Source organism: Rhizophagus irregularis, chromosome 11 (assembly GCF_026210795.1).
Source record: "Rhizophagus irregularis chromosome 11, complete sequence".
Lineage (NCBI taxonomy): Eukaryota > Fungi > Glomeromycota > Glomeromycetes > Glomerales > Glomeraceae > Rhizophagus > Rhizophagus irregularis.
Window position 1 is genome coordinate 2,419,920 of NC_089439.1, and position 24,147 is coordinate 2,444,066.

Below are 24,147 nucleotides of genomic sequence, written 5' to 3' on the forward strand. Positions count from 1 at the left end.
TTATAATCAATTAATTTCACATTATCATCAAAAGTTTCAGCTATAATTAAACATATACATGTGAAAAACAATGAAAGCGACGTGATGTATCATTGAATTTATTGGTCTTTTTGCAAAATGAAGGAAATCTGCCGGAGAAACTAAAAATGAGTAAGTTTAATTTTAGCCTGAGAAACATTTAACTAAAAGTAGACTGTTCCGATGATTTCTCCTTTCTATGATAAAGGACTTTTTGTTGATCGAGCTGAGCTTTACGAAATCAAAAAAGAAGATTGTTTTATGAAATTTTAGATGGTCATTTGGTTAACAGAGTACACAAAAAGGGATGTCAAGAAAATTGAACTTTCCGAATTTAATATAAATAAGAGTACTGAACACATTAATAAATCGTTATAAAAATTAAACTTGCCAAAGAAAACAATAAAAAAATTACAATGAAAATGAACGGAACTATTTATCATCTTTTTATCTTGAGTCTTTTGTCCTTCTTCGTCTTTAACACCTCCGCTAGTTGCGTTTCTACTTCTTGTACATGCGATGGTGGCAGACCGCAAGGCCAATACTGTGGTGGTAAATAATAATTGAATTGTCTTCGATGCTTGATTTCATTTTTTTTTTGTCTTATTTTGATTTTCTTTTCTTAGGTGACTTTATTGATCCTAATTGCAACATTACTCATGTCTATGAATGCAATCCACGAGGTGGAGCATGTGATTATGGCTTTCGCCAATCCTGCGCTGACTGCGGTTGTTTGCAATGTCCTTGTTAATTAATCATGAAATAATAACATTATTTTATTAGTTCTACGCATGTATATTTTATTAACTATGTTATTTAGTATTATGTTTGACTTAAACATATTTGAAATTTTTTAACTATTAAATTATTATTATTATTATTATTATTATTATAAATCGTTTTATTTAAATTTAAATATATATATACTTTGTGATTTGCTACCCAAGCAGTTACTCAATCGCATCAATTTTGAATGATCACGTGACGATAAATTTTGTGATTTCGCAAAATAATCGAATGAATTTAAGTAATAAATATTTAATATTTTCAAATCGTAAAAAATTATCATATGGATCTTAAAAAAGTAGTAATATGAATTGAAAATTAGTCAAAAAAATTAATTCAAGATATTTTTTAATCTATAAATAATATTTGATGGCAAATTAACTACTTTATAGGAACTTTATATGAAAATTTAAATAATTTTAAATTTGCATATTCTTTTTAATGAACACTTATTTCTTTACAGAGATAAGTATTTAAATAACTTAAATTTGCATATTTTTTTAATGAATACTTAACTACTTTACAAGGATTTAACTTTATGCTAAATTTACAATTTATAATTATTTGTAATGAATTTCGGCCTGTACTAAATTTACACACGTATAGTTTAAATGCAGTTCAACTTTTTTACTAAAAAATAAACTTTTTTAAACTTTTTTTATTCACTGCAACTATACTTCTCGATAAGATAAGATACTTTTTCAAACTTTTAATTTTCAACGAAATTTTTTCCCTTCTCTTTATCCACTCTTTCACTTCTTGCTTTTTTCTGCTCGGTTTTCCCTTCTCCCCTCCACTCGTTCTTTCTTTTCTCCTTTCTCTTGTCTTTTTCCTTTCTCCTATTCCTTGTCCTATCTATCCTTCTCTTATTCTTTTTGTGTGTCAACAAGATGTTATAACGAAATGTCTATTAATGTTTCGTATTATTTCTCTTTTTTTAGATGACTTATTGGGTATCAGAAGTATGATCCTTCTACGTGAATTTTGATAAGAGGGGTGATTTGAATTATTTACTCAATGAAACATTTATTAATGTCATTTCTTTTTTTAGGCAACTTTTCTTCAGATCATAACGTGAGAACAATTAATTTTTTTAATTTTTTTTTTTACTCCAGGCAATTTTTTTTTCAAAAACTAATATTTTATGATTTGTTTTTTATTTATAGGAAACCAGTTCAGAACTTTAAAACATGTATCCTTTTTTCAAAGCTTAGGAAGTATCGAGTCTTTGAACGCCAGATTTTGGTAAAGTTTTTTCTTTTGAATCATTTCTTTAACGAAATACTACTAACGCTTCATTTTTATCTTTTTTTTAGACAACTCATTTTCGGGTCTGAACGTATGGGATCTCATCGGTAAAGAATCAACTTTTGTTTAATTGTTTTTAATTTTTTTTTAACAAAACATTGCTAACGTTTTGTCTTCTAGATGAATCATGCGTAATAAAGAAGATAGATCACTCCAAGAATATCACAAAGCCTAACAAAACCAACTGATTGAGCCAAAAGTTCAAAAACGCGTAGGATTTTTGTGGATCAGTCATATTTTTTTAATTTGTTTCTTTCAACAAATGCTTCTTTTTTTTTAGAAAGGTCTAGACGTATGAGATCTCTACACAAATGGTCAAAACAATTCAAATGTGGTATGTTGCATTGTTGCTATTTGCATAGATTGGTAGAAATCGGTCTATTTTATTTTAATTTATTCTTTTTTTTATTGAAATGATTACTAACGCTAACGGTTTGTTTCTTTTTTTATAGACAGCTGGAGAACGTGTGGGATTTCTGATGGGAATGCTGGGAAGTCTCTTTGAACACGGATTTTGGAAAGTGAAAAATAAGGTTTTTTCTTTACTTTTTAACGAACTTTATTAACAGTTTGTTTTTCTCTCTTTTTAGGTAGTAGTGGTATCCTTAAAAATATTGAATTCAAAGCAAGTATGACCTGGCAATGGTCAGACACTGGACGCGTGATATCTTGGTGAAGTATTGACCTCTTTTTAGTTATTTTTAATGTTTTTAATGTTTTTGACAAAACGTTTGTTAACATTATGTACTTTTTTTTTTAGGTGATTTTTTCGGATCTTTTTTGAATTTGGATTTGTATAACCAAGTTATATCACTGTCCTTTAACATAAGGTAAAAAAGGTGTCATACGGTACAGTAACTAGTAAGAATAAACAAAATTTAACGTGAAAGACATAATCGATGCATGTTTTTGAAATACAATTAAGTTACAAATGAAAGACTAGCAAAAAGTCTTCTATTAGTTTAGTGATGATTGATGAAATATTGAGGTTAGTCACAATTTAGATATAATTCACGTGCGAAATATGTATTTTTTTCTATTTATTTCCTAAAACTTCATTTACAAATTCGATAATACATTTTTACAATTTCGATCAAATCAGCTGACGATCGCCTTGTGCAGAAACGACTTCGATATTAAATTATAACTTTATGAGACTAAATCTAATTAAAAGTTTCACGATAAATTTTTGATATAGTCAGTATTTGGCTTCTATTTTAAAAGTTTCTGTAAAGTATGATAATGATAATTTAAACGCCAGATTTTCAGTTTATCAATTTATCTCATTATACCATAAGTGTAAATAGACTAGGAAACGGGAACCGTTGTAAGTCCGGAGCGAGGTATAATTGTCCGGAGCGAAGCGAAGGACTATATATGTCTACGCACTATGATGATCTATGGAAATAACGTGTAAATTTTCAATCACGTGAGTTTCTCTGTCCAGGAATTCCAAGGCGTTATGCTGCTAATCAGCAGAAAATTACCGGAATTCCAAGGCGTTATGCTGCTAATCAGCAGAAAATTACCGGAATTCCAAGGCTTTATGCTGCTAATTAGTAGAATATCGCTACATCTTTATTTATTATACCTCGCTCCGGACTTACAACGGTTCCCGTTTCCTAGTAAATAAAGATGTAGCGATATTCTACTAATTAGCAGCATAACGCCTTGGAATTCCTGGACAGAGAAACTCACGTGATTGTTTATTGTTTTGTTATGATACGTTTTATAAACCCTTACTTTGATGAGTTTGATCTTCCGATCTTCCTTTCCCTTCCTTCTCTTTTCTCTTGTCTTATTTTTGTTATTTTTCTAAATTTTTCTTCTTTTTTCGTCACCCCCCTTTTAAAAAAAAATTTTTTTTTTCGTACCTCACTTTAAAAAATTTTTTTTTGATTTTATTCTTTTATTCCCACTCTTCTTTTTTTTTCTTCTTTCTATTTCTATTTCCTCTTTATAAAAAATTTTTTGTTTTTCTAACTTTGACATCCTCCCTTTAAAAAAATATTTTTTTTAACTTTCCTAACTTCGTTACTCTCTTTTAAAAATTTTTTTTTTGATTTATTCTTTATTCCCCTTTCTTTTTTATTTATATTTATCCCTTTTTTTATTTCATAGGCCAGCAGATTTTTTTTTGCGAGAAGATTCAGTTTCTTTTTTCTTTTTTGTAGATCAGTTTGGGAGTCCTTTCCTTTTTGTAGGATTGTTCAGGATTTTTTTCTTTTTTTAGGTCAGTTCAAATTTTCTTTTTTTTTTTTGTAAGTTGGGTTCAGATTCTTTTCTTTTTGTAGGTTGTTTCAGTTTTGTTGCTTCAGAGTCTTCTTTTTTTGTAGGTCAGTTTTGGATTTATTTTTTGGTTTCTTTTTCATCAGATGCTTCATAATTCTTTTCATTTATGTAGGTCAGACATTCTGGAGTTCTCTTTCTTTTTTTGTAGGAATGCTGACCTTTGGTGACTTGGACGATTGCAGATATTACATGAAGGGGGGTTTTGTTTCCAATTAAGTTAGACGTTCTTATGTTTCTTTTTTTTGTTTTTTTTAGGTTGTTTGACTCCAAATGAACCTGAACTTATAGATAATTTTGGTTGCAATAGGTGGTTTTAATAAGGAGGGAATTTTCATAATGTATTTGTATTTTGTTTATTTTTATTTTTTATTTAATTTAATTAAGTAAAATTAGATTTATGTAAATATAATTATAGTAAACTGTAATACAAATAGTAAATTCAGTGACCAAATCGTATAAATTTCGTGATAAAATCAGTGATCAAATCATATTTTTAGTGATACGGAATTGTGCATTTTTCCGTATCCTATTATGATACGTTATTTCTAAGGAAAAAAATCGTATGAAAACTTTATAAAAAACGTATCCAATTTTTTTATAGGGCATACATCCTACATAATAGCGATAGCGATTCAGATATTTTTTTTTATTTATTTGATCGGACTTTTAAGCTATTGATTTTATAGTACTGATGTCGGTCATTTTATACTATTAAGATTCCGATGATAAACTAATGTTATTTGCGGAAATTGAAGACCGTAACCTATTATTTTCGCATATGTATCATATACACTGTGTGTACATTTATTCAATTTAAATTTGGTGAATATGTATGAATAAAGGTAACTTGAAAGATTCTATTAATAAGTCTTCATTTACTAGTTGAAACTCACGTTAACTTTAGCTTTTAATTGAAATATTCGGCGGCTTATAAGGTAATATCTTTGGAAATATTCGGACGCAAAATAATGAATTCACAACAAATCTAAATCACACAAAAACGTGGATAATGCGCTGAAATTATTGTTGAAGTTTTATCGTGAAGTACAGTCAACTCTGGATATAACGACCAGGAGGTTTAGTTCGGTATATAGTGAATTCGTTATATAATTTACCGAACTAGTTTTCTTTATAGCTAGGTAATTTAGGCCAAATTTGTAATACTGGCCAAAATTATAATTTCGTTTAACATAAATTTTCGAAAAAAACTACTGGTAATTCTGGCCAGCACTATAAAATTGGCCTGGACTACTATATAGTCACATGACCGTTCGTTATAGAAAGTATAAAGTTATTATATAACTGATATATAGGGGCTGGTTAAGTTCGGTTCGGATGCGTTACATAGCGGTTCTGGAAATTATGATTCGGTATAACGAGGTTTCGGTACAAACAGGTTTACTACCTAATATAAAAATTATTGCTTAGTACGCTTGAACCAGTTAAATTTTTTACTATGAAGGCAAATAAAATACAATTTATTAGCCTATATGTTTATTCGTTAATAAAAAAAAAATATTATGTAATAGAGATTTGGTTTCATAATCCGTATATCTGGAAAAAGTGGTCATTTAAGTTCGGCTTGATGAGCAATCTTCCACTTATTGGTCCAATATCTAGGATTAACCTTTAATTTATATTTCAAGAGATTTAGATTTGTCTTATGTATTAGTACTACTTTCGATCATAAACAATTCCGATAAGTATCCGAAACCGGTTTTGGTTCTAAACTTTCATCAAAATATTGGAATTACAAATCTAGCTAGAAACGATAATAACTTATTCAAAATAAGTATTTTCCGAAATATTTTTATTGCCATAAAGAATTTTTGATTAAAATAAAAAATAATAAATAATTTATATTAACCGATTATTTATTAATAAAATAAAATGTTCTCTGATAATTATAAAAAACTAGTTTATACTTCTCGGATTGGCTATTTGATTTGAATAATTGCTTGAGTTATTTGACGATAGGATAATCTTTATTTTAATCCAAGCCATTATTGTATTAGGTCATGAAGTCTGATGAAAAAAGCTTCTTTCAAATGCGTTTTAACGGCGTGTTGCATAAAATAATATATTTGGATAAATAATAAGCTCAATTGAAGATCAAAAAGAAATTTTTTTATTAATTTTATTTATCTACAAATAATAATAGAATTATTAGATGTTCCGAGACACTGACGACTATTTTTTATTATATAATAATTAAATACTCATATTTCAAAAAATTAAAATTTTTTTGAACCGTAGTGCAAATAATTTTGTGATAAATAAAAGATATTTTTTTTTTAATTCAAATTAATGTCATGTCATTACCTATTACTAAAAATAACGGATAAATTCCGAAAAACTTGATAAAATATATGCCGGTTACATTATAATTATTTTAAACGAAGATCGCTTATTATTAAAAACACGACATAATTGTTTACATCTCTCCTGGTTTCATAACGCAAATATTAGGCTAGTCATAAAGAACAATGTGCCATTTTTATTGAAAAGAATCCGTCATTATTATTGTTTGGAAAAAGCCTCCACAGCCCTAGAATTTTTTTTTTCATTAGTAATAAATTATTTAAATTTACTGTTATTAATAATAAGGTTAATTAATTTATTAAAATTGGTTAAGGAAAATTCTATAATTCTAACGCAGGAGATATGCGGAGACATGCATCTTGGGTGCAGAAAGAAGTTCTTATAATGAAATTACTGTACCCGTTGTCACTTAATAAAGGGTTCAACACTGGTATTATTCAAATGATGTAATGTAGTACATTACAAAAGCAAATAATACAATAAAGAACGCATGTAATCATTGAACTAAACTAGTATGTTTTTATTTCTCATTAACAAGAAAATAAATATTTCCCCTAGTAGAATTCTTTTTAAACGGTTTGACGTTGAATGTCGTCATTCTATTGTGACTTATTGCCCAAATATTTATTTATTTTGAAAAATCGCATTGACAATATCTGTAGTTGGATTAATCAATATATTAATTTTATATATCTGTTTGTTACATCGTTTTTGATAAAAAGAAATGCAACTAACAGAAACGTGATATCAATTCTAAAGGTTGGAATTTGGAACTGTTAAGGCTAACCGGTTAAGGACCGGTTAATCTAAATTTAGATAAGCCGACTGGCCAATTTAAAAACGCCAACAGAACAATTTTTTGACGCCATAAAATTTTTTTTTTTTAATAAAAATTTTAAAATTTTCATTATATTGAAGAAAATATTTTAGCTTATACATCAAACGCAAAAAAAGGTTTCCAAACGCGTTAAACACAAGACTTAGTATTTGTTAACCGGTTAATTATCCGGTTAACTTCATCACAAATTAACCGACTAATTAGCGTTAAATACTCCGACTAACCGGTTTTAACCGGTTAAGCCGGCGGAGTACCAACATCATGTAATGATCAAAAATTTTGTAAAAAACATGCAATTTTGTATCATACAGCATATATAATATAAAAATATAATAAGATTTAGATAATCTTTTAAATATGTTTAAGCAATTTATACATTAAAAGCAATTAAAAGGAGGGTTGATTGACAAAAATCAGGTGGCCAAATTTTTCTATAATGCCAACCAAAATGGTCTTAATGCGAGCAAGTGGAATTTATTTATTAACAGGCGATTAATTACTTGTAGTTAAAAGAGAGGTTAAAGATATAAAAGATATTTACAGATAAATTGTTTTAAAACTACTTTACGATGTTCCTATTTTACTGTATAAATTATAATTTATGGTTCCCATTTTACTGTATAAACTATAATTTATGAAAATATTACGCCAAGTGCGTGTTAACACAATGGAAAACTTTGAAAGAATTTTAAAAAAGAATTTTTAATCTATCATTGGAAGTTACTACGGATTCTTTATTCTGAAAAGAATTTTTTTTATATTTATTTTATTTTATTTTATTTTTTTTTTTGACACAATATCTTTTAATAATTAGCCGCATAACTGTAATATGATTTATAACAACATTTAGCTAATCCAAATAAATAGGAAAAAATGAAAACAAAGAAATTCAATGACATATTGACAGTTGAAAAAAAGAAGGATCCCCTTCAATTTTAGAACAAAGACTTTTAAACCTTAAAAATTATTTTGAAAATCTATTATAAATATTTATTTATTTAGGATAATCCGATATACAATTATTTAAGAGTATTTTGTAATGTATGTGCACGTAGTACAAGCAAAATTAAAGTTACGATTTTAATTTCCCATAAAACGGTTTCTGGCTGAACTGTGCATAAAGCCACCAAAACCGAATCTGTTATCAGCGATGGATTTAAAACCCCAGAATCTTAATTGTTACGAAAAAATTCGAAATTTTTTCACCGATTTTGTGGAGAAGCGGGTTATGATTTAATGGGGTAGGGCCGTGGGGGAGTTGAATTATTGACTTATATTAGTAATATCACATATTCACACTGATAGATAAAATAAGTTAGAATAATTTTGTAAAGATACGTTATTTAGTTTAACGAAACAATTTATTTCGATTCAAGAGAGAGAAAAACAATATAAATATCGGTGTGTTTTTATCTACCCATCTATCTACTTTTTATTTTTAATAAAAAAAAAAATCCATATTCATACTATTCACACAAATATTATTAAATTATACAAACAAATTAACTATGATATATCTCTATAATCTTATCTGGCATAACTCCAAAAATCCTCTAATATTATTTATTAAATATAAAACTCTTCAAGATGAAACCGCTAAAATTTCGGCGGAAATCAAGAATTTGATTTTAAACAAAAAATCATTCTGCTTTAAACTCCGTAAATGGAATAACGGCAATTAAAAACAGTTAAAGAATACAGAAAAGCTGGCTACGAAAATAGTCGTCTAAACGTAGCCAGAGCAATATTGATTATTAATCCTTAAATGTTTTCGTAGATATTTAGTGTTATTATAATTATCTAAACTTTCGTATTTACAATATTTAATCGATAGTTGCTCATAATCCCTTCAAAATAATATCCCCTTCAAGATAAATAAGCCTCTTCATTAGTTTAGTAACCTTTATTCTCATGTAATATTCCACAGCTCTATCTAGATGTAAATATTTAATAAATTAATAGTTATTTTTGAAGAAAAGGCGTGAAATTTATGATGGATATGCAATATGTAATGCATTCAAACATGTAACATGTGAAAGTTAACAGTAATTTTTCTCACCGGCACGTGATAAAGAAACCGTTCTCAAATAACCATTATCGCCGTTCTCTTAAGTTATTAATATTCTGCAACCGTCCTGCAACCGTCCTGCAATCGTCTGGTAATCTGGTATTCTTTTTTTCATTTAGATATGCCAGACTATGTCATTTTGAAATGGCGATAATAACTAATGAATACATAAAAAACTTACCGTTTTCAAAATTGACTAATAAGTGATGATATTCACATGAAAATTATGTATTGAAATTTCAAAAATAAAATATATTAACGAGCAAAAATAAAATATATTAACGAGGTAAAGTAATATTTAACAGTAATTTCAATTGAGTAAAATTTACCTACCCTGAATTACTATGTATTTCTTACGAAATAACACATACTACTATTCGATAGTAAATATCTTATTCACAATAAACTGCAAAGCACAATACCTCAATTTTCTCTCTATTTCAATGTATATGTAATATATTCGGCTGATTTATTTTATGGGCTGCATTAGGTGCGCACAAGACTTATATGTGTATAGTATATGTATTCTGCGCATATATGAATTTATAATGAATAAACGCCAGTTTTTTTTGCATGAATCATATGATAAGTTGAATCTCGTACATTTTAAACAACTACATGTATCAAACAGTTAAGTTTTTTTCTATTTTAATTCTATGTAGTATAACCGGTAGATCTAGATATTAAATATTACACATCTGTGTATTCAAACTGAACGTTTATCTATAATGTAGTGTAAGCAAAAAACGAAACGGTTTTTTTTGAATTGTAGAAGGAAATTTCTCGCTAAGACGACAACATGCATCTGCGATTTTTCAAATGTCTTAGTATTTTTGGTCGAACGAGAGCTAATAGATGCATTTTATATTTGCTTAAATAATTGAAGTACTCATCACTTCTTATACCTAGCTATTTTTTTTTGAAATATGTTTATACTAAATAATTTTGCTAAATGGATCGGTTGATACCATATTCTACCGATTTTTAAAGAACGTCATTAACAAATAGCGTTGGAAAAATGATTTCCGCGATCAATATGTGATCACGCGCGCGTATTTTGTAATGTGTGAATGTTTATTATTTAATAATTACTATTTATTATCGGGACTTCGTACGACGTTGTAAATTGGTAATACCGTAAAAGGTAGGCCATTGTAGTCTGCCAGAATTACAACTACCCCAAGAGCACCCCAAAAAATTCTGCGTAAATCATGTGATCATCACATATCACATGATTGAGATTAAAGAATTATGTAATTTATATAAAAAAAATTCTGATATTCAAAAAAATTAAAGTATTTTATTATGAAACTTTTAAAGAAAAAATTTATTACTCTATTACATAAATTTATTAATTTACTGCCTATCTACAAAATAAATCACTTCTGTTTATTATGACCTTTCCAAGTGCGTGGATTTGTAATCTGTCTTTCATACTTATTATTAATTTCTTTTTTTGCAAATTATTCCAAATCTTTTCACCATGAAAGCTTTTCCCAACCACATAAATATTTATTATATTGTTGTTGATGATGTGGAATTAAACGAGTAAGAAGAATATAAATTACCAAATCAAGACGTGGTTGAATAAATTTTTGAAACATTGCAATTAAAATCTACTCTACTAGTTAAATCATTTTCTAAATATTCATTATTGTTGATTTCTAAAATTCTTTCAAATAGTTGTTTTGACATTTCCTCTGTGTTAGATTGATTAGATTGTTTATATTGCAAAGTAGCTTTATGACGACATATATTACAAGTTTTAATTTGCTGAGTATTTTCATTAATGAAAGCTTCTAGAGGTAAATTTTTTTGACATTTTTTACATTTTTTGTAAATTACCAGTAGTTACAATATCCATATTGAAAGTGGAAAAGCGAAACTTTAATAAAAGTTTAATTAATTATTATTTATGTAAATTACGTAACTCTTTAATCTCAATCATGTGATATGTGATGATCACATGATTTACGCAGAATTTTTTGGGGTGCTCTTGGGGTAGTTCAGAATTACTGCTTTCCACGTGAATTGGAGATTTAAACAATTTAAGTAGTGGATCTGATTAAAATTTAATAATAGAAATAGTTTTATATTAGATAATATATATTACAACAAAACCAACTAAGTTGATTATTTATTGTTGTTTACGTGTATATTCTTGAGCTCAAATAGTAACTTTATACAGTACTAAGCATCATCTAATAAACATATCAAGAATATCTACTATAGTAATTTAAATTGAGCATTAAATGATTTTTAACGTTATATTTTTATGTCATAAAACAGTTTATAGTAATAATTTTAAATCATGCAAAATCTATTGATTTCGTATTTATAAGATCCAATTTATACGATAGCATGTATTTCAACCAGATTTAATTATAACAAATAAAAAAATGTGGAGCGAGAAGGTTGTAGATGCACAAAATCATATTACATCCCTGTAAAAAAAAAATGTCCGGAAATTGTAGCTAAAAACATCCGGAAAATGTCCGTGTGTCCGGAAAACGTCCAGAAAATTGCAATATTCCGGACACTTTCTGGACGCCGGGTCTGAACCCTCCTAGACGTTTTCTGGACATTTTCCGGAAAATGGAAATTTTCCAACGTCCGGAATATTGCAATATTCCGGACATATTCCAGACAAATAAACATTTTCCGGACGTTTTCAGCTACAATTTCCGGACATTCTTTTTTTATAGGGCATTCGTATGGCAAGCCGCTCTGGTCAATAGTCTGCCATACCTTACAGCGGGTAGACGCTGTTAATAGCGGCGGGTTACCTGCTATTATTACGGCGGGTTACCAGGACCCCGAAAAATATTAAAATAGGTAAGGTCCAACCAAAAAAAATTTACTATTGGCTGTACGCATTTTTTCAGGGCCGGAATTATGATAGTGTCAGTCAGTTACTAAAACAGGAAATAAAATTCTGGCCAACATTACCCAAAATTGTCCAAAAAAGGAAAGATTTACGTGATTATTTTTTCCTATCCACGCATTCTCTCCTCCTAGGGTTCCTGGGTTACCCTGGTTACCCTTGTACTGAACGGTTCAACACGTTAATTACAGGGTTGACCCGCCGCAGGTACCTGCCATAGTAAACAACGGATACCTGCCAAAGTAAACGGCAGGTACCCGCTACTTTTTTCAGCGGTCGGTCCTCTAATTTTTTTTTAACTTATATGGAAGATATTATAATTAATTTTGGCCGAATCTTTTTAAATTTTTTTCAGATAATTTAATTATTAGGGACTTGTTTTTCCATAATAGGCATTAGCGAATACCTGCTGTAATTAATATTGTAGCATGTACCGCCGTTTCTTATGACGGGTACCCTTCATAACATATAATGTATATAACGCTATGAAATATAGCGTATTAAACTATTTTTTGCGACAGATTACCCTGAAATATGGCAAAATTGAACGTTATCATTCGATCTTGGATCATTGTAACTCGCGGTGAGATTAACCGAGTGATTCTTTATCAATAACAATTCTCATTATTTACTAGATTTATGACGTACTACATGTTCTTTCGTTTATTTATATTTCTTCGTTTATAATATATCTTGATGAAAATCGATATTCGATAGAAATTTTTGTTCGTTGATATTTCGATGCATTTGCCGATATTAGCAATTATAATAATTAATATTTATAAAAAATATTAGACCAATAAGATAAACACATATTTGATTTTTGATTTTTTGCATTGTATTTACGTAAATCTTTCATTATTATTTAGTAATTTCTTCCTATTATTGAATAAGACATCCATTTATAATCATATTTACGTATATGTTGTGCCTCAGATGACGATTGGCGACGATGTCAACTGTATTTTTTTAAAGTAGGTGATTTCCATAAATATGAATCCAACTAGGGGTGCAGACTTTTTCTTTTTTTAGCTACGTCACTCATTAAGTCAATGAAAGGTTGTAACTCGCGACGTAGCTCGATATTATATAAATTATTATAAAATTTCTCTGTGGTGACGAAATTGACGTAACTTTGTCACGGCAGTTACGTCGGTAAAGTTTGCACCTCTATTATCCAACTGTGTTAAAATTTTAGGATTATATATTTACAGGCATGAAGAATAAATTAATAAAGTATATTAAGAAATATTTAAAGTTTAATCATAGCTAAATTTTTAAACATTATTTGCAATATATAACCAAGTATGATATTAATTATATTTATTTAATAAAATTTTCAGGTATAACTCATTATGATACACAAGTTTACTTATACAACTAGAGTCGAATTAATTAATGAAAAAAGAAGTTTACTTATAGCAAACTATTTAAAATTGACATCTGACGCGCGTCAGTTATCACCAGACGCAAATCGTCATCTGAGGCACAACATATATACAATATAATAAATGAATGGCATTATAGTATTTAACCGATTTAAACGGTAATTTATTGCAATTTGCATCAAGATGAGCCCTATTTTAAGTTTTAGAAACTTGCTTTAATAACTATCAATTGCTCAATTGCAGAAGAATGATAGTAAAATAATAGAAAAGAACTTCGAAATACAAATGACAGCAATACGGACTAATGAAATTTATCCAATGCTCACTTATTACGGTAAACATTAAATGCCATCGGTTAATCACATCGAGAAATTTTTTTAGGGAATATATATCGATGTAAAGGTCACATGTTATACATCGATGCTAATCGGACTCGTCGAGTTGGGGTACGCTGTTAACTAAACTATGTCAAGTTATATAATAAAAATATTAATTAAGGATTTTTTATAATAATGACAATGAGTTAAAAATTTTAATGTTACAATAATGAATTTATTAATGCAAATACATACAAATTAAATTTAACAATGTTAATTTTATATATAAAATTATTTTAATTTAGCAAAGCATTTGTTTAAAAAGATTTGACATCGTCGAGTGTGATAAACTAGATAAAATTATCGGAATCATTAACGTTTCACTAAAATAAAAAAAAAATAAAAAAATTCAACTTACCAAAATTCCGTGTGTCAAGGAAATCCGGAAGAACCTAAAAAAGAAAAAGCCCGCCCGTCTAAAAAAAAAGAAAAAAATTAAAACGTTATTTAACGTTTCATTGAATAAAAGAAAATTAAACTTAATAATGAATATCGATATCTGATAAAATCCAGAATGATGTAACATAGAAAAATAATCAATGAATTTATTTTTATTTACTATTATTATTATACGATACAAATATATTAATAAATACATCAATTATAATCATATAATAATAAGTTTTTTATTACATTAAATTATAATTCCAACAAATTTAATCTACTCCGATGGACAAATAATAGAGTCTTCTCCATTTTCGCTTACAGTACTTGAAATCCAAATAGCCATTTAAAATCCGTTTGCAAAAGAAAAATTGAACGTAAGTTAATATTTTGTTAAAAATATGAAAAAACTTAATATACTCACAGATCCATATTTAAAGAATCCCGACCATCGGTTTAGAGGTGATATCGATACCCGAAAGACCTATAAAAAAATTAAAAACAAAATATATGGTAAGTTTCGTAAAGAAACTTACTGCTCCACGCACTTATCTAGTATTTCGAACCCGATATCAAAAACCTACAAAAAAGAATATCAAATAAACTATAAAATTTTGTAAATTACAATATTACCAATATTACCGCATCCAGTATCCCAGAGACCCAGACAAAAAATCATGAAACTTAAAAAAAAATGAAGAAAGAAGCGTTGGTTTCTAATAAAAAAGAAAGGTATCGTTGCGACATCGATAATCATTAATCATCGATTTATTTGGTGCGGTAAAATGTGATAATTATCGATGAAGTGATAATTATCGATATTTATCCCTAAAAAAATTTCCTGATGTATCCGGGAACTATGATTGCCATTAAATATTCTATAAAAGAAAAAAACGATGCAAGTTTGACTTATATTTAGACGTTAAATGCCAAACCTCAAATTTTTTCGTACAATCGTACCATAATGGGATTTATTATCCTTATAAAAAATTTTATCCGTTATTTCTGTAAAAACTCCGTAAAAATGAGCCTTTCAAGGATCCATCCATTCACGGAAAATGCAAATAATTCGATAAATTTCGTGATATAGGGTTATTAATTCCGGAAATATGAGCCTTTTACGAAAAAATGGAATATAAAAGACGGATCAACTTTTATTACAGGGCATGGCCAGAAGCAGTCAGCTCTTAACCTTAAAGAATAGGAACTGTTTTCGCTGTTTTCCTGGATTCTATTAATATTTTCTGGAAAATTATATGCAATTAGAGAAACATGTTGTTCGACATCATAAAGCGTTTACGAAATCATTTTGTCCTGGAATTTGTTCTATTCGGTGGAGGCTTTGATGATTTCATTCGCTCATTTATTTCAGACATGAACCGATTAGAACAAAGTATTGTAATGAAGTGTCTTAGAAAAAGGTTGCTGAAACTATATTATATATTGAATTATATTATAACAAACTGTTATATGGTATGTAAAAACAGTATTTTTTTGCTAAAATATTGCAAAGTTGGCATGTAATTTCAGTAGGACCTTAAAGAATTTTAATCCCATTAGAATTATGCATTAATTTTAAATAAATATTATGGTTAAACCAATTTTTTTATAAGCTTATGAAATGTGACAGCAAATAATAACCAAGAAGAAATATTAAATTACAAGTACCATATAGACATAGGCGCAAAACAGACTATCGATAATATATATCCTTATAAATTTTGGTATGAAAAGCAAGATTTCACAAAAATTCTAGAATGTCACTCAGTCGTTATATTATTGCAGTTATTGTAAGTTTATTTTTCATACATACAGCAATGATATTTTATTACGGCGGGAACCTGAAACGTGCACATGAGAAAACATTGGCCCTTACATTAATTGAAAAATATGAGAATTTTATTACGTGATTTATCTATTTTTGATATATCCACAATGATCGGCAAGAAAAAATGCAATAATGACCTGATTTGCCCACACATGTGCTACAATAAATTAATGAATATCATTTAAGTTGTTTAACAATTTTATGTTTCACATATCACCAATGTTTAATGAAATCCTATTGCCGACTGTACTTGTCTTATTTCGTGTAATGATATACGGTTGAAACTATTATTCGCGATTTTCAGGAGATTGTCTAAAGCCAGTAAGTTCACTCAAAAGTAGATTGTCCACAGTCAAAGATCAATTGAAAAATTGTTAACAAGTAGCCTGAAATGCACTAATTGCATCATGAGATCGATCTTGTAAACCAAATCTTAATAATTACTAGATAAACTTAATATTTCTTATTATGCCATTCGAAACCTAAAATTTTTCTAAAACTTTAATTGTTCATTTTCTCATCCGAATTTTCGTAGTTTCCAATATTATTAAGAATAGAATTATTCAGGTAATGATTAATCATGCAACAATTCTTTATAAAAAAAACTTCGATAAAGGGACAAACTCGGATATGTGATCAATTTCTATAAAATTTATTATTCATATAGAGGTTTATAAATGGAGCTATGTCTCAAAGAAATGTCGCACCATAACTGAAGATTTAAACTTGTTTTCTACTGGATATATTTTAGGTAGTGCAATAAATACTTTTAGATTTCACTGCATTTTATTCGTCCTTTTATTTGTTTTCTAATAGTTAGCTTTTTTATTTATACAATCAAAAATACTTTTTTTTTCATATTGATATTTGAATGAAATGTGCAACTTTTAATTTAAGCCTGATCTTTTACTGCATACATGTTCTTCTTTTTAGATAATGCAATGAATATTTTTAAGTCTCGGCTAAATTCAAATTAGATGCTCGAATAAAATGCGCGGTTTCCGCTATTTAAACTCCTTGTAAAAAAAGAAAGTCGGGATACTTACATTAGAACTCCGTGATTATGTTTATAATTCCATAAGTGCACAACAGGTTAAACTACAATTTTTACAGAATTGTCTTCTTATACCACATTCTCTTTCCAGATAACACATAAATGTTTAAGTTTCGGTTAAATTTTACTCGTCCTTAATTAATCTCCTTAGCCTCTTTTTTTTTGATACCAATATAAAATGTACAGTAAATTATATAAATGTAAAAAAAAAGTTAAACAAAATTTTTATTCCTAAATTATTATTTTGTTACAAATCCATGACCAATATTTAATAAAATGCCTTAAATCATATAAACATATACGTATATTTGTTTTAATTTTCTTATAAAAAGCCTCCTGAAATTTCCTTTGATCAATATCCGCTTTTTCAAAAAAAAATAAAAAATAAAAAAAAAATAAAAAATTATAAAAAAACAAAAAAAAAAACAAAAAAATAATGATATATCGCCTCCGTTATACAGTATAAACCAAGAAAATATAACGCAAAACGTTATATACGATATTTATACGAATGTGCCATCCACGGACTAATACAATTACTCGAATAACTTACGTGCAAGTTACAACCTATTCTTTCGAAATAACTTCTTTAACGGAACAAGTCTTCACGATAACCCAAACAGTTAGTTTTGAATTCCACAGGTGTTCAGCTCCTTCGTTGCTGTTTCCTCAATTTTTTCGATATAAACGTTCACTAGATTTTTTTTTCTAATCTCACTTTTTACGAAAATTTATGTTTTTTTTATGTTATAAATGATTTTTATAAGATAAATGTATTCAAAATTTTGTTTTATTTGAAACAAGTTATAATTTTTTTTTTCCTGCACTATATTGGTTACCAAATATGCGGTTAATGACGATCAATTTAATTATGGTTCTTGGGATTAACTTGATGTTTTGACACACATTAATAAAATATTTTTTTTTTAAGATAATAAATATTTATTATTTTTATTATTTCTCAATCATATATTATAATCAAAGAAAATCATATTTGATCGACGCATACAAAATCCAATATTAAATAATATTCCTCCCTAAATTTCACAGAAAAATTAAAAAGTGTGGTTTATCCGGCTTATCCCTATAAAAACTTTATTCAGAAATTCGGAAATTCGGAAATTATCCGAAAATTACGGATAACGTTCTGGACGTACCATATTTTCATAAAATATTACACAAATTACCATTTTGATTTTTATTTATAATACTATGATTACGCAACATACCAAGCTGATAATCATTTAGCCGATTCTAATTATGAACTATTTACGCGCTTAGTTAAGATTTAAAGTACGAACCAACCAGTTTCAAATAACTTTGAACATATTATTCTTAAAATTATTTTTTAGCCTTCTAAATAGATTTTCTTATCTGCCTGACGAATTTAATAAACTTTACTCATTTTAGACAACGAACAAATAGTGTTTGAATTATATTTATTTTGTTATATAATCCTTAAATAAATCTGTGTATTTTTATTTGCTTTTTGAGTTCATCCCGAATCTCAGGAAAATTTTTAAAACATAGCTTCATATTTGATGTGCTTTATTTGTTAATAAATTGAATATAAGTATTTAATTATGCGCGTGACGCGTCTCTTTATGGATTTATTAAAATCAATGGCTTTTCCTTGTGATAAATGTAATTATTTATATGGTACAAATAATTGTAATAGGATTAAATTGAGACTATTTACAATTTTTTTGGAATTATTTTATTATATGAAGCCATAATTATTGAAAATCATGTGTCACGATTCTTTTCTTTTCTTTTTTTTTTTTACCAAATGACTGTTATTTACCGTGTATAGATTAATTAAATGGCGACCAAAGGCAGAAAGCAAGAAAGATAATAATTCCACTAATATACCCTCCATTGTCCTTTGCTGCACGCAACAAAATTTAAGTCTTTTGAAATTAGCTTGAGATATTAACAACTATAATTTACACGAAAAAAATTAGTACAATATTTTTATACTAAACACAAAACACCAATAAGTCAACACCGAATTATTAAATGCATTTACATTCATATGAAATCTAACAATATTTCTTTCTAAGTTCCTATAATTCCTATTCGGAGCCGGTTAATTTGATTAGTGATAACCGATATGGTTATACAAATAAACAGGAGGTATTAAGAACTTAAAATATTTGTCAAGATTATTTTAATGAAACTATATATAGTTTAACTCCGATTGATAAGAAAAAAATTTAAGGATTTTTCTTCCGTTATAATTTTATATGCCATATTTCGTCATAATTGACTTTTTGGGACAATAAAACTTTTAAAAGCTGCTTAACTAACGGGAAAACCTTTGTTGGTGTTTAAATAAAATCTAGCGCTTTCTTGGCACAATACACAGTAAATATAAAATAATAAACAAACAAAAAGAAAAGGGTACATTAATTATAGGGGTAAATGCTTGTTGGTTTAAATTCAATTAAATAAATATGTGTCATGTTAATTTATATAATTTATAACAATATTTATTTATTTTATCTATATTATATTACAAAGAAACTTTAAATTTTAATACAAATAGTCGATGCACCCGTGTTATTATTGTACATACATAAAAAAAAATAATAATATTTCTTATGTATGCATACATTATTAATGGAAATTATGATTATTAATAAACTTCACTGGTTATTGATGAAAATGTAATTACCCGATCGTATGTTACAAAAGAAATTGTTTAACTTTTCTCGGTATAAATAAAAAAAAAATATTTTATTATCATGTACTGCAGGGTCTCTATATTCAAAATTTACTTTCATCATACTGAAACCAAGTTGCTTATCGGATAAATCTTGTTCAAAAGTGGCGTCTCTTTATAAAGCGTATTTTTCAATTATTCATTGTTAATGTCGATTAACTAAAAAAGGATAAAACAAAACCGCTTCAGTGTATGTGACAAATGCATGTCACACAAATTTCAAAAGTTTATACCACGTGACTAGCTAATCTGTTAATCTTGTCGGAATTATCAATTATGTTTGCGGCCAAAATTAATAATTTCGGTAAATAAGAATTTTGTTGCAACTTATTAAACCTTGATAAAAAGCAATATGAATAATATTATCGTTCAGCTCAGCCCAATAGGATCATTCAGATTTTCATCGACTGATATTTTTATTAGGCATAGCAATATACATGATTGATATAATAACTCCGATAAATGATCATTTTTCTAGTTTTTATTCCGAAGAAACTCAGGCACGTGATCATTTTTCTGAAAAATTTTTTATAGAGAAAGTAGAGTAAAAAAATATGATGTAAATAAACATTTTATAGGAATAGCATAAAATTGAAATCTATAGAAAGTTAATAAAGCTTATTTATGATGTTATAATTAATGCATGTCAGAACATCATTAACTACAGGACGGGAAGGGTCATAAAATTTTGACATTAAATATTTTGATGTAATTTTGCTATAAAAACAAAATTTTCAATATATATCTATGTATATACTATTGGATGGGGAGTAGCTATATCGGTCACAGGACCGTATGATAGTGGCCATTTTCACCAGGTTCCCGTGACCGATATAGCCTCACACTCTGTTGATAATTATAATAATTTTACCTATAACTGTATATAAAGTCTAACTAGCTAATAAATCCCGTTTATTTTAATATTTGATTTTATATTTCACTTTCGGAATTACGAGTTATCTTCATTTTCAGATTAGCTTCACTTTCAGAAGTTTCGGGAGTTTTATTTATATTTTGCTTCTTTAGCTATTTCTTCTCTGTGAAAAATTTTATCCGTAATTTCTGTAAAAACTCCGTGAAAACTCCGTGAATATGGCACATTTAGGGAAAAATAACTAAAAATCTAAGCAACTTAGATAATTTCCATGTTTTGAGGCTATAAATTCCGTGAATATGACAGTAATAATCTAAAAATAAAACACGTTCAGAATATTAGGGGCGGCGTAGATCATTTTAAATCAAAATTTATTTTCGCGGAGTTATTTAACTTAAAAACCGAAAAAATTGAAAAAATCACAAAAAAAATCAATAATTGCTTAAAATTAGGTAGTTTTTGCAGATTTTGAAGACATTAAATCAATTATAAAAAAAAAATCCGTATTTTTTCAATTAATTTTTTTTTAAAGAATATATTTTTATTAGGGTATAAAATTTAAACGCACCTGCGTTTGAACGCACCCCATGGTATAAGTCAAAAATGAAGTTTTAAACCCCTTTTGCCATAATAAGTAAAGTTGTAGAGGAGGCAAAAATACGCATATAACGTGAGTTTATTTATAGGTGTATAAGGTATAAATTGCGTTTATTCAAAAAAATCAGAAATTCGCCGGTATCACGTGATAAAATGATCAGCATTTTTATTATATAAAAATTTCCAAAAAAGGGGGGTGCGTTCAAAACGCAGGTGCGTTCAAAATTTAATCCCTTTTTATATATATGATATATATGTAAAGAGTGAATTTATTTACCGCACCCTGCGTTACAAAGCATCCTTCCTTTTTTGTAAATTATTTATGTCAATCTTTAGTTTATACGCCGCACCCCCCCTAAAATGGCAAATGATAAACATAAAAATATATATAAATTTGTAACGCAGGGTGCGGTAAATACATTATTTCTATATGTAAAAGTATGTAAATATAAAATTTGAGGCTTCTAGCCGGTACTTTTATAAGGCAAAAAAAAAATTGGATATATATACTATATATCGCAAATTTATTCAAAATATTGCCAAATTTTGACTAATTGGCAATGTTTAGGAATTGTTTGTAAAATTTTAAGTTTTATAGTATTAATATTAAAATTTTCATTAAAACTGATCGACTTATCTATTGTTCAATTTATAGATGGATTTGTAAAATTTTGAGTTCTATTAGAATCATATTAAACTTGAATAAAAAGGAGCAGAAAAATGAATAAAAAAAAATCAGTTAAATTAAGTTAAAAACTTATACCTGTTTCAACTGCTACGATACGTCCCCTATGTTGATTTTACGGTCTATCGGTTGCTTATGTAATGTCAAAATTTAAATCTGGTAGCATAAAATATTCAATACCACGCATGTCTTCTCAACAATCAAATTCAGTGAAGAATTTTTCTTTTAGGCGATGATCCAACATGCTCAACATTTACTTTTCTACTTCAATTAACATGGTTCATTGTACTTCTATCCAGAATGTCATTAAATTCATCGGTCGATGGTGTTTAAAACAAATGCAAAACATATGGGCCGATTTGGCTCACATCATTAATAAGTTTAGGTGATAAATATGAGTTTTGATCGACATACCAATTAACAAAATAGTGATAATAGTGATAATTTTGAAGTAATGCATGATGACGTTTATTTTTATTTCGCATTTAAGCCAATTGCCAAAGTCTTCGCACGCTTTCAAAACTTGATTTCGCAAAGTTAAAACCTGTCGGGAATTGGTTTGGAATTGGTTTTTTTTGGAAGGATATCCTTTTTTGGAAATGGTAAGTGAAATAGTATAATTATTTAATTTAAATATTAGAAAGGTTATTCGGCGAAATGACAAAAATAACTCTTGTTTAAGTTAGAAAAAAAAAGAAAATAATATATTTCCTATATATTTTGTTAGTAGCATTGAAAAATTTTGAAAAAATTTTTTTTATTATCGTAATTTTAATTCTTATTTATTTTATTACAGGTTCAATAGGACGTTTTGTACCGTTCTATTTACTGTCATGATGAGATTATGTACCGTATCTTTAAATAGTTATAGCTATAGATAAACATGCTGAATTTAGACAATTTTAGTATTATTAGAAAGAGTCTTATTTTTTCTCTTAGAGTATTAAAAATTATTTAAATTGGATCATAGGAGACTTGGATAATAATTTTTGAACGTATTATAATATTTGTTTATAGTTTTCGTGATTTCTCAGTCTTTTGTAATTCATTTTAAACAATTTTACTTTGTAAAAATAGATATAATGTTTGTTTTTAAGTGGATATAAAATAATTCCTATTTATTATAAAGTTGCGTGATTAAAATTATAAAATTTTCTTTTTGAATTCTTTTAACGCAGAGATTTTTTTGAATTTTCGTATTTTTTGATCGCCACGTGATGATAAATGTGACAATGATCGACAGCCCACAGGTGACATAATTGAAGTGAGACAAATCGGGCCATATGAGCGGGAGTGCGGGACAGGCTAAATTTGTTATTCGGCTTATTAATCTTTGAATTCTATTTAATAAATACTGTTGCTGTAATAAAGTTATTAAATTAATTACGCGTTCTAATTTAAATGCATAGATAAACTAAATCATTCAAACTACTTGCACGCATTCTTAAATTAACTTAGTGAATTCTCTCTCTAAATAATCATGCTACTTACATTTTTTTAAATAAATCAATAAAAAAAATTGAATTCAACTATTAGACAAAGTCGAATAGTAGATCATTACTAATATAGGTCGAATATTATATACTACTAGTTTACTTGATAGACATTTATAGTCGGCCCCTTTTTATAGCGAATTTTGATATGACGAATTTCACAATACAACGAATCTTCAGTGTTTAGTACTTCAGTATGGTTCTGATTTTAACATAAAAAAATTTA

General features: G+C 27.7%; 2 protein-coding genes across 2 annotated transcripts; both read left to right on the forward strand.

Moving 5' to 3' along the window:
• Nucleotides 1–434: 434 nt before the first annotated feature.
• On the forward strand, nucleotides 435–769 carry OCT59_003022 (uncharacterized protein; the record flags this gene model as incomplete). Its single annotated transcript, XM_025330198.2, has 2 exons — nucleotides 435–570; nucleotides 645–769. The coding sequence occupies 2 exons, from the start codon at nucleotides 435–437 to the stop codon at nucleotides 767–769; spliced, it is 261 nt and encodes an 86-aa protein (XP_025182889.2).
• Nucleotides 770–3,574: 2,805 nt separating this feature from the next.
• Nucleotides 3,575–4,721, forward strand: OCT59_003023 (uncharacterized protein; the record flags this gene model as incomplete). The annotated part of the gene is made up of 2 exons (XM_066145343.1): nucleotides 3,575–3,737; nucleotides 4,660–4,721. The coding sequence occupies 2 exons, from the start codon at nucleotides 3,575–3,577 to the stop codon at nucleotides 4,719–4,721; spliced, it is 225 nt and encodes a 74-aa protein (XP_065996073.1).
• Nucleotides 4,722–24,147: the final 19,426 nt, after the last annotated feature.